General features: G+C 41.2%; 1 protein-coding gene across 1 annotated transcript in view; it reads right to left on the bottom strand.

The window, feature by feature from the left end:
• nphs1 (NPHS1 adhesion molecule, nephrin) overlaps positions 1–10,135 on the bottom strand; it is a 38,846-nt gene extending 28,711 nt beyond the window's left edge. The window contains exons 1-3 of the mRNA XM_042489550.1: positions 10,066–10,135; positions 9,712–9,906; positions 3,675–3,797 (exon numbers count right to left, since the gene is read on the bottom strand). Of these exons, the coding sequence (XP_042345484.1) occupies positions 3,675–3,797; positions 9,712–9,906; positions 10,066–10,135 (388 nt within the window). The remainder of the gene's footprint in view (positions 1–3,674; positions 3,798–9,711; positions 9,907–10,065) is intronic.
• Positions 10,136–12,163: the final 2,028 nt, after the last annotated feature.

The raw sequence follows: 12,163 nt of genomic DNA, 5'->3' as shown, positions 1-12,163 counted from the left end.
AGCAAAGAACAGACAGCAAACAAGCTGTTCTCTTAATTAACTCTTTCTGCCCCTTCTTTGTCTGCTTGCCTGTTGGCTTTGTTATTTTCCCTTCCTGATTTTCAGCCCTATCTCTCTTATTAAGGTACACATATGAAGACAATAATAGATAAGCACGCAAAGACTTGCTCCTGCCGTTCAGACGAGAGACAGTGAGCCGCAAAATTCGATTCATTAGACAAATACAGACGGATGGATGGATAAGGCAGATAAGAAGCAGATTAGCAGACACACATCAATATGCATATCCACCTATCTTTCCCGCTCATTCACATACAGATGCGCACACTCTCTTTGCTCCTTTGCACACAAACACCCAAAGATAAACTCAAGTCTACAGTGCATGCGGATTTGCATGCACAAACACACTGACACAGGCAAGCGAGTGTGTGCAGACAAGCTACATTCATCTCACTTCAATCTAAAAACAGGCGCCAGTGCGTGCACAGTCTAACATGTGATACCAAGCTGATTCTCTAGAAAATATTGGAGAAGGCCCAGAGGATAAAACAGTCTCTAAAAAGCTTATTATGCTGAATTAAGAAAATAATGGAGACCAAATCAGACTTCTCAATACCACACAGACACAACTCATCAGCTTTTATCTCTGGGAGACAAAGATTGGCTGAAGCCACACATCCGTGCAAAAGGATGTATTTCTATACTTGCATATGCATAAAAACACACACATACACACACATTGTAGGTCTCAGGTGTGTGATCTCTGGCAATGAAAGCCTCTGAAACAGTGCTCTTTTTTAGCTTTCCCTTTCTCCCCCTTCCTTTTTGCTGTTTTGGGGGAGAGGTGGAGCAGCAGCCCATCGTCACACTGCTCCTTTCTGACCCACTACTGCGGTTTTGTTTTGGATCCATTACGTAACAGCTAAATTTGTCCAAATCCATGACTATTTACAGAAAACATTACACACATGTGTAAGGATAGAAAAACTACCCTAGAGGGTAGAAACTACAACATTTCAGTTGTCTCTTTAGTGTCTTATTATTTGGCAGATTTTCCTTTGCTAACTGTAAAGACCCCAACACTGTAACATCAGTCTGGCACTGTAATATGCACACCACCACACCAGTGTATAACACACCGTCCTCTGATGGGGTTATATCTTGGGCAACTGTCAGAACTTTTCGTGAACGAAGATGAATAAAGTCACCATGTTCTACGTTGCTTGTGCCCCCATTTATAAGTTGTTCCATTATTCATAACAGGGAATCATAAAATGAAGGCTCATTATATAGTCTTCAAGTGCTAAACTCATTAGCTACCGCAAAAACCTCACCATAGCCCTGGTTCCTAAAATGTCCTCTAACCTCCAACCAACACTGATAATAAGCTTACACACATGGGCACACTCTCTCTCTCTCTCTCTCACACACACACACACACACACCAACATCTCTGTAAGACCCAACTATGGCAACTGAATGAGTAACAGAGTCTAAAACCAGAACACATCAAATAACTGTTTTGAACATTTGCAGGAGGCATCTGTACAGGCATGCAATGCGGTGAGGGAGAGAGTTGTTCATTAATAGGATTAAATGCTAAGGCTAATGGTATAAACCGAGACACAGGATGTGTCAGGTATGTGACGGGCACAGTGCGGGGTAAGTTTTAGAAGAGGAGGGGGGTTCGGCAGTGGGGGTAGAGGTTGTTATTGTCATGGATTACTCACTGCCACTTGATCTGCCTATTGCAGTAATCCCCTATCTAAGCTCTGCAGGAAGGCAAAAACACACAGGAGTTATGTTGCACCAATGGAAATGTCTTGAAAACATCTCTTTGTAAGCTCATGGATGGGGCTTATTGACATTTTTGCCTCTGTCCTTGCTATTCACTGCCTGTGGTGATCCATCTTGAATTAGCCAGTCATGATAGCACTCCCTCTGACCCAAGAATCCAATTATACGACCAGCAATCTCTGTTTTGTTTTCACATTCCTCCCCTCTCCGCCACTGTATCTCCTCATAAAGAGTTTATAGTGTTTTGATTTGATGTAGAGCTTGATGGGATATGGCCATGGTTGACTGGCCAGGGGTGTGGGGCCTTGGGAGCTGTAGTTCAGTGATGGAGAAGTCTGTGGGGAACTCATCAGACAGTGCTCTTCAAAAGGATGCACGGTTCCAGTCCCACTTCAGCAGTAACAGGAGATTGAATTCATCAGCTCATTATCAAGCCTCAGATTAGTCACGTATTTTGAATCAGTTGAGTTGGTGGGGTGGAACAAATGACCCTTTAGGAGCAAGGCTGCAGAGTGCTTTTTAAGTCCATTACTTTACTCTTTGCCCTTTGCAACAGTGCAGCTGCAACTGTCCATCTTAAACAGTCAACAGCTGGAAAGTGTTCCCAAGATGCTGTACAGAAACACCAGCTGGGACTCAGATCAGAGCATGTCAAGGCACACTGGCCAGCAGTAGGTTTCAGTCATGGTAAAATACGACTACCAGTGATCCCTGATGCAACACGAACATAATTCCCACACATTTTGACCTTTTCAACAAAGCCTGAGGCAATCGTGTTGACTTTGTGCATGTGGGCGCATGTGCAATAGGCAACGCCGAGGTAATAAATGTGGGAGTCAGGCCTGCTGTGGCTGCAGGTGTAGGCCTGCTGTAGGACACAAGACTGCTGCAGTGTGGAGCAGAACGTAGCCATTCAAAGGAGACGTCTGCGGTCTATGTCCCTTCCTACCCCACACCACCCGCCATCCCTCCCACCATCACCACTGATGTCAGAAAAACCTGCTTTCTTCCCAGAGGAGAGTGAGGCTGCTAGAATCGCCACGGCAACCCCCCCTTCTCTGACAAAACCCCCCTCTCCATGGTCACCAAAGAGAAAGCCGGAAAGCGAGGGAGAGAGGGAGAAATTGTGCAGAATGGGGAGGGGGATGTAAGTAAATGAACCGCGCCTGGAGAAGAAAGGTTCTTTTAGAGTCCTTTCCTTGCCACATATGGGCTTGCTCCCACACGCAAGAGGGAAAGGGAGAGAGAGAGATACCGGTTGTTTTAGAGTGACAACAGGTGGTCTAATGTAGTCGCACAATTACATCTATTCCAGCGCATGTCTGAGTAGGAACTTTTCAATCACTTCTGTTATAATTTATTCCTGTGCAAGGGAGAGACATGGATCGCCCCGAGGCTTGCCAGGGAATCCAGGCTGTTCTGATGCTTTATATTGTGTAGCTGCTGGTTAAACTCATAAACCTACTGGAACATGTGGGGATGGCATAGTGCTTGTTAAAGAAATAAATACTGTCAGAAAAGTTAGAAAAATCACGACTTTCTTCATGGTTCATACATGCTTCAAACATGATTTGTGTATGAAGGAAACTGCTGAGTTCTACTGTATTCTACCAAGGATGCTTTAAATGTGGTCTCTAAGTTCAAGTGTGTGCTGCTTCAAATGTCTTATCTTAGGCAAATTAAAGCTCTTTATCAATAGAAATGAATATTTAACAGCTCTTTATATGCTGATTACTGGTCAAGAGGTTGTGTATGTTACTGCAGTCCTGAAGATGCTCACTGTGCCTGATGACATACATCATTTTGTTACCTTGGAAAAATACATGTTTATAAGCTCCCACATCCCCGATGTTCACACTCTCCATGGTTGTGCTCACTTAGCATGTTGACCCAGGCTGCTCTGGAAATGATTGCTCCACTGCTCTCAGACCGGCCCACTTGGCATTCATAGAAGGCATCATCTTCCAGTTGGGCTTTCTCAATCTGAAGATGATACTGTGCTGGAAAAGAGAGGAAAAGATTAATTATCTGTGTGACACACTGGGCCTAATGCAGAAACATTCTCTTAAATTTCAATCATATTCTCTCTTAATTTTAAGTAAGAGAAGTCATCTCTAGATGCACAAAATCGTGCTAACCACTCAAATCTACTTTTACCCAGGTGTGCTCAATTATATATCCCATTTAATCCTAAATTACCTTTTAGCACAGGTAACGTCCCCTAAACACTATATAAGCACAAATTTTGTGTGTGCAAATATTCTGGCACATGCTCAAGAATTGGAGAGATGCCAGCAAAAAGGAGTGTAAGAAGAAGAAGAAGTTCTGCAGATGTGAAATAAATGTTATTAACCTGAAAATAAACGTGTTTTTCACAGACAGACAGAGTTGGTACTGGCATTACAGGAAAATAAAAAACCTAGTAATGGAGAAACATTTGTCATGCTGTAAATATCGTGTCAGCAGCAGTGGTGGAGGAATTATTCAGGTCCTTTACTTAAGTAAAAGTACAAAACCACATTCTGAAAATACTGTGTTTGTAAAAGTACTGCACTGAAAATATTCCATAAGTGAAGATATTCAAGTACAATCAGGAAAATGTTTTTAAATATTTAAAGCAAAAGTACTAAATGGAGAAAAAATTAAATCAAGTTCATGAATAAAAACAATTAAAATAAGTAAAGGAGAAGCAGCATGTCCTCACATTTAAGAAGCTGGAACCATAAAATGTTTTTGCATGAAAAATGACTCACAGGAAAATCAAAATACTCTAAACTAATAATCCAGCCGTCTTACTTTTTCATTGTGCCGTAGAGAAATTCTCTGAATATTTTTTGGTCTTCTCTCATTTGTGCTTGCCTGTGGTTGTTGAGTCATCAGCTCACAAGAATGTCCGTACACCTGGCATAATAATACAGCAAACTGGCCAAAATGTTTCAATAGTACATAAATGTTAGCTGAGTGCTTCACAGTGATTTAGCACTAGCTAGCTCACATGATTTCACAAGCATTCATGGGTGTTGTTGTTTTTTTTTATTAATAGGCCAATATATGTATGCTAATATTCTTTTTTTATGTTCTCCCAATTTAAAAATTAAATTTCCTTGTTACCGTTGGATCAATGGTAACAGTGCTCTTGACAATTTATAAAACTTAACAAAAATAAGAGAAAATTTGTCTGTATATTGCCTCCTGCCCTTTATATAGGAATACTGATGTCCATCTATCCATTATCTTCTGCCTACACGGAGCCAGGCTGCGAGGTCAGTGAGGCATTCCAAACGCCCTTCTCACCAGCAGCATTTTCCAGGACCTTATGCAGGACCCTGAGGCGTTCCCAGGCCAGATGAGCTATATTATCCCTCCAGTGTGTTCTGGGTCTACCAGGGGCCGCCTACCAGATGGACGTGCCTGGAAAACCTGTAAGAGGAGGCACCCAGGAGGCACCCTGATCAGCTGCCCGAACCACCTCAGCTGGCCCCTTTCCATGCAAAGGAGGATAGATAACATCAGGATGTGCTAATAATCACAAAGAATAAGAGCTAATTTGGTTTTCTTGTTCAATCTCTACTGAATATCACACTCGCTGTTCAGAGTTGTTGCATGTATATCGATAAGTATCTCCTGCAGGCCCAATTTCTTCTGTGTTGATTTCAGAGTGTCTGAATTATAGGCAATTTTCAACTTGGGAAATGGGAAAATTAACAATAAAAGCAATTTGTACAATGACAGTCTGGCATTTCAATTCAGTATGGTAATATGCTCCACTACTGACGTTTGGGTATTTGATTTGATTATAAATAGACTATTTTTGTATTGCTGTAAAATGGAAACATCTCACTTGCTGAGAACCTCCCGCTGCAGGCATTTCCATTGACATGCAAGTGGTTGTCTAAACTCATAGCAGAGGCATTTTGTTTCAGAATGACTTTCCAGCATGGTAAATGAAATCCAATCCCAGATTCACAACGCCGACCGAATAAACTGTCTATTAATTGATGCCAGGCAGAGTCCTTCTTTCTGTATCTCTCTTCTGATAGTCTGGCATGCCAGCGGGGCTTGATTTGTTTGATGCATTGCCATAACCTGTGGGGATTAGATGATGTTCAGTGTTGGTTTTCCAGCTCCTGATTCTCTGGCTCACAGCCTACTAACGTGCAAAATAGTATCTTGGTCTGACAACCACCCAGGCCTAAAAATGCATGTGTCAAGTAAGCTGGCAAGATAATTAACACCAACCAGAAGCAATTTTCACATCTAACTTATCATTGAGTGCAGAGAGAGAGAGAGACATTGAAGTTATTAATCGTATTCCTCTTTCCTGGAATTACTCACAAATATTGCAATCAAGTTGCAGAGAATGTGTATTTATGGCTGGGGAGATGGCTGTTGGCTGCAATGCGATTTGCTTATTTGTCCATTACTCTGTATTTATTTCAGCTCGGGCCTTTAAAATTGGGGGATACAGTATATCTATATAGCCATTATGCAAGGGTAGGAGTATTCTCCCCTATGCAAATCTACATTTGTGTTTTGGCCCTAAAGCTCAAAACCATAGATTGTATAAAAATAATGTAGCAAGCATGACGTCACCCGGTGGTTTATGGACTACCGCCTGAAGCCTCGAGTTTGGCATTTAGGCCATTGCCATCTTGGATTTTTTGGTCCAGAAGTGACCGTCTCAGGACATGAGAGTGGAGCGGTGGAGGAGTGGGGGACATCTCTGACTTATAAGCTGGGGTTCCATCGGAGTTTTGTAATATTTTAACTAAATAGCAAACAAATCTGCAAAAAAGCCAATTTTTGTGCTTTTCCATCCTCTACTATTATAAAATACTGTGAGTTGGTTCATCAGGATAAGCGGTAGGTGCCGCTAATTCTCCAGTCAGGAGCCATTATTGAAGAAGGAAGAGCGCCAGTCACACCTCAAATGAATGTATAATAATGGAGAGCACATCGGACAATGGAAAAAAAATATTAACTACAACTACTACAACTCTATCCATGCTCTTGGAGGAGTTCTGGTAACAGCCCTATTGCATAAAAACAAGAGTTTAAAAAGCCATACAGAGTTGAGGAAGAGATCTTATAGCAGCTTATGCAATGAAGGCATGTCATGGCTTCATGCCATCATTCATTTGAGATTTTTTTCAAAATTTTGGCATTTTCAATCACTTTTTGTGTGCAAATTGAAAAAACATTAAAAAAAAAAAAAGGTGGGTGGGAACCATAGACTGTATAAATAATTGATGTAGCTTTAGTGACATCACCAGTTGGTTTGTGTTCTGCTGTTTTGGACGCCTTGACTTTGGCATTACGGCCATTGTTTTTGGAGTTGTGCAGTAGCGAGGAGAGGATCTGCCTCACAGACAGCCTGTCACTCAAGTGGCACTACCCTTAAATATGCTGAACTTCAAGCCTTAAGAAAATGTAAATGAGTCATAAAAAAAATTTAGACAGTTGTCATAGATAATAAAATAAGCTATAGAGACCAAAACCTTTTTTGTACCAGGATTTACATGTTTATTTCTGCTGTAAAGTTGGGCAATTTTAGCGGGGGGGGGGGGGGGGTCTATAGGAATTCATTATTATTTATTCTCCATTTTCAGAGCCAGCCTCCAGTGGCCATTTGATGAAATACAGTTTTTTTTTGGGAAGTTGTCCCCTGATGGAAACGCTGTAAAGTTATGTGTTTTAACATGGGGGTCTATGGGGACTGACTGGCTTTTGACAGGCAGCCTCAAGCGGCCATTAAAACCATTGCAGTTTTTGTCAAGTCTGCACTGCATTCATTTTTTAACATCATATGTTGTCACTTGCTCGAAATACATATTTTTACATAATTTGAAAAAGTTAGTCCCAACTGATGTGGAATGAGAAAAAGGAAACTAGTATCAATTATTGATCTCTGACAATCTTTTTACATCGTTCAGTCAGCTGAACATAATAAGCAATAAAGTTTTGTTAGTTTTGTTATTTGAAAATCACACAGCATGTTTCAGAAAACATGCCCAGCTTCAAAGCGCCACTCATCCTTTCAGAAAGGTTATATATCTTTATGTGTTTAGTGCTACTGCTGTATGTGACAGGTGTCTATGCAGTGTTTATGTGTGACAGGTGTGAACTAACTGAAGGGTCTTAATCACATCTGTTTCTGGCGCTGTTCAGCATGACTGTCTAAGGAATAAAGAGTATTTTTGCATGCTAACATGCCTAGAATATATGATATATATATAATATAACTTGATTAAAAAGCACTCATATCACCAATATATCGCAAACTATTAATATTCACGTGTGATTTCGGTTCATAACTTCATAAATGCTTGATGTTAGTTAGGTAATTAGATAAGAAAAATATAAGACACTTGCAGTACATGTGATGTCATGTGAACACAAATGTTTGTAATTAAATTTTGCCTGATTGGCTGGCTGCATGCCATGCACTATAATCAAATTACACCTTGTGGACCAATCACTGAAAATAAAACTAACTTAATGCTTTGGTGCCTTGAACAAGCTGTTTTATCTGTTCTTCTGTGTGTTTGTCTTTACAATGCACATTGTTGCGCACAGATGCATGAAATCCTAGATCTAGGCTCGTGTCCATACACATTAACATTATTGCTTCCGCTTGGTGAACTAAGGGTGCTACATCTACTGTAAGTGTATGTTGAAATCAACGCTGGCCTCTCCTCTTTCAGTGAACGTGTGATTTCAGGCTTTTTTAAGCATCAATAAACATCACTGATGGTGACAATCAGTGAAAACTGGTGGAGTATCAAGTGCAGTCAAGTGCCATCTTAAATGATTTTCGCTCTTTCGGTGCAGTGTAAAGTGATTGCATACATCAGTCTGCAGTTTCTTTTCCTGGTAAAGTGTGAGTGTATGTTGGACAGCTTGTGTTTGTGGCCCATGTGTTTATGTGTATACATATTTATTTTGTAGTTGTTGAGGTAAAGAGGTGCAATTTTTTTTGCTCCTAACCCTGTACTTGCTGTCATGCCTACTGTTTGCTCCCTGACAACCACTCAATGAACACACAACATTATAGTGTTATAAAGTCTTGGTGTTAATAAGCATTGACAACGTATGGATGGGCATCTATGCAGTGTTTATGTATCGTTGGCGGTCTCCCACACTGTGCAACAGTGAAGTGCGGCTTGTCTAGTTGCGGGCTGATCAGGAACAGATGCTCTTCTCTTACACGGGATTGCCTTCTAATTGGCTATTACTTTTTATAGACTGTGTTGCAGATTCTGCAATGCACTTTATTCCCTGCCACATTTCACTGATTTGCTGACACTCTGCTGTTTTAATTTTTTTTGGTCTTAACATGTGAGTGACAGTGAGGGGGATGTGTGAGAGGCTGTTGACAATAACATCACCTCGGTCCCAGATGCTCCCTGTATAGAGAGCCAATGCGCCATAAGGCTCCTGTAATGTCTGTGTTGCTTTATTACAGCTTTGAAGCCATAGCAACAACATCATCTCATTTACTTTAAGAGTAACCAACATCGAGCTGCACTGGTTCCTGAACTATGTGTCACGAGAACATAAAGAAGTACGCAGGATCAATCTAATGCTGACAGCATGTTATTGTGTTACTTTCTTTAGTGCGTCTCCATGTACCCTCTCCACATCTGACATCATGTTCTAGTCAACACAGTGGCTTAGCTTTACCTTGACCGGTGTTATTTCGTCTTATTCAACTCATCTGGATAGTCTTGAGAGTTTTTATTCTTTGCCAAACCCATAAAATGCAAGCCTCGTTCAACCATGGGCAATTCATGCTGACTAATTCTGATGCCTTTTTAGTGGTGCTTTTATCACCCAAGTTCATTTATTTAGCTTGAATAAGTCCATCAAAGCCCAACAGGCCATAGACCTTTTTCCGTGAGTATCTCTGTTTACCTCTCTGGGGGTTTCCAATCATGCTGTAGCGTGGAAAGCCTGGCAGGCTCCTCTGTGGTCCCAGGAGGAGTCCATCTTTCACCCACTGCACAGTCCCCGAGGCCCGCAGCACCTCACACCTCAACACAGCTGTGGCTCCCATCCGCACAGTGAGGTTCCTGGGCTCCGACCTGAAGGCCTGCTGGGCCTGTGTGCCTGGGGACATGAAAAGAGGAGGAGAAAAGGAGTTGGGGGGGTGGGGTGGAAGAGCAGGGTAGGGGTGTGATGGGATTTAATGTAAAGAGGTGGAGAAGAACAAGGGCTGTGTATGTGTGAGGAAGTAAAAAGAATAGAGGGAGCATGGCATAAACATACACCGCAGGGATGCAGTCTTATGGTCTTTTGTCTGAGAAGGCACCCTATTGTGCCTGGCCACATTATTCATCCTGGCATATGTTTTATTGATGGGAAACTGCAGTGATACGGCCCTGAAAATGAGTCAATAAAGTAATTACTGCGAATTAAATCCCCCCTCGGCCATGCAGATAGGGTATTGGGTGGAGGGAAAAAGCATGGGGTATCAGAGACCTCGTTCACCTGCGGTTTTTCTTCAATGTCGATGTCCCACCAGCTAATTCCTCCTGGGAAGAGTAATGATTATCACTTTAATCCCCCTTGTTTGTCATGGGTGGGGTTGGCCATCCTTCAGCCAGGCTCTTAGGTGACATTCTGTGGTGCAGTGCACTTGAGTCAGGAAGGTAACCTTAAAACAGGCCACCCATGAGCCTCTAACACTGGGGCTAGGATTATATTATTATAATGCATAAGGATGTTTGAATAAATTCAGTTCAAGGAGCCAAACGCAAACTCCAATTAATGCCTAATATCTAAGCGTGACTCTCGTTTAAACAATGCCCCACAGAGAAGCCAGCCTGATTCCGCTGGGCTGTTTGAATCTTGACCTTCATTGAAGCAATGACCAAGTTGTTTGTGAAGTGCATGCTCTGTTGCGTCTGACAACATGAGTGAGAGGCAGAGCTCTCAGATCAAGGCTGAACCAGTCACCTCACGTCAAATATGAAGGGCAAGATTGGCCATTACAGAGGATGCATACAAACAACCAAACACAGGAGCACATTTGCATACAGTTTACATAAATGAATACTCAACAGCACCTTCTCAAATAGTTTTACTGAATTATTCTGAGACAAAGAAATACCAAATACCACATCAAAATGTAGCGATAAGACTTCTCAAGTGCTACAGTCAGAGCATGTAACTTTTAAATGTAAAAGTAGCACAATCTTGCCTTTACAAGATGAATTTAGAGGTTTTGCCACTTAAGCTTTAGCCTAAAGTATTTAATAGTGTAAGACAGTAAATAGGAAATAATATTGTGGGATGTGTTTTCTATAATAGTGACCTGTCAGTCACGTGCCATAGATGAGGGATTGAATTAAGAGTTCTAAAAGGTGGAGAAAAGGAGTTTTTTGTGAGGAAAAATGTTGGTGCTGTTGTTGGATGTATAAAGAGGACTGGGTACAGGAACAGCACCTGTATTGGAAGATAAGATTATGTTTTTTTTCATAGTGGCCAAAAGGTGCAAGTACAACTTCTGGGTCTGTCACATGATAACATTAGCCTGGTAAAAAACCATCCTGATGACCTGAGCTAAACACTGTTTCACTCTCTGTATCAGTCTGGACTCTCTGCGGCCCCTAACACTTTCAGTGGGCGGTAGTACAAATGTTAAGCTCACACCATCAGGATGGTCCTAACAGGCTATGATAACATCAGGCCCCTTAAAAAACATGTTCCCTTAGATTCTGAAAAAGACATCTGTAAATCAGCAGCTTTTTTGTTCTTTTTTTTTTTTAATCAACTCAGTGTAAGTTTATACCCGAAGACTAGCTTTGCTTTTGGCTTTATGCTCCACTGAGCAACTTTTATAGAAAGACAAGGCTCCGCCTCAAACACTGTATCCAGTTCTATTTAAACATCCATGCAATGTATGGAAACGGACGTATGATATGAACAACCGTTCATATGATACTTTAAGAAAAATAACCATACAATAGGATGAATAGCTTTGTCAGGTTATGAAATTCACGGTACGTTATGTACTTAATTTTATTCTTCATACTACCTCATTCTTAACGACCATCAGAACATTGGTCAAATGATCGCAGCCTTCACGATTACGTGGGTTATGCATGAATTCTGGTCTATTATTTTACGTGTGTATATGTACAAACAGTGCATGAGATCAGCATGATCCTGTCAAGTTGTATTTATGTTACAGTAAGTTCCATAAATACTTTTCTTCACTCCCATGGTTTTCTGTTGTTTAACAGAAGAAAAGTGAACCAAGAGCTGAGGAACATTTTTATTTTTATCGGAAGTAATACAACACAACAAACTAGTTTCAGTGTTTTAGTTAGCTAACTCATGGTAGCTAGTTTTAGCCAATGTA

Source organism: Plectropomus leopardus, chromosome 7 (assembly GCF_008729295.1).
Source record: "Plectropomus leopardus isolate mb chromosome 7, YSFRI_Pleo_2.0, whole genome shotgun sequence".
Classification (NCBI taxonomy): domain Eukaryota; kingdom Metazoa; phylum Chordata; class Actinopteri; order Perciformes; family Serranidae; genus Plectropomus; species Plectropomus leopardus.
Note: the sequence above shows the minus strand (reverse complement) of the source record. Positions and strands in the feature narration are given on the sequence as shown.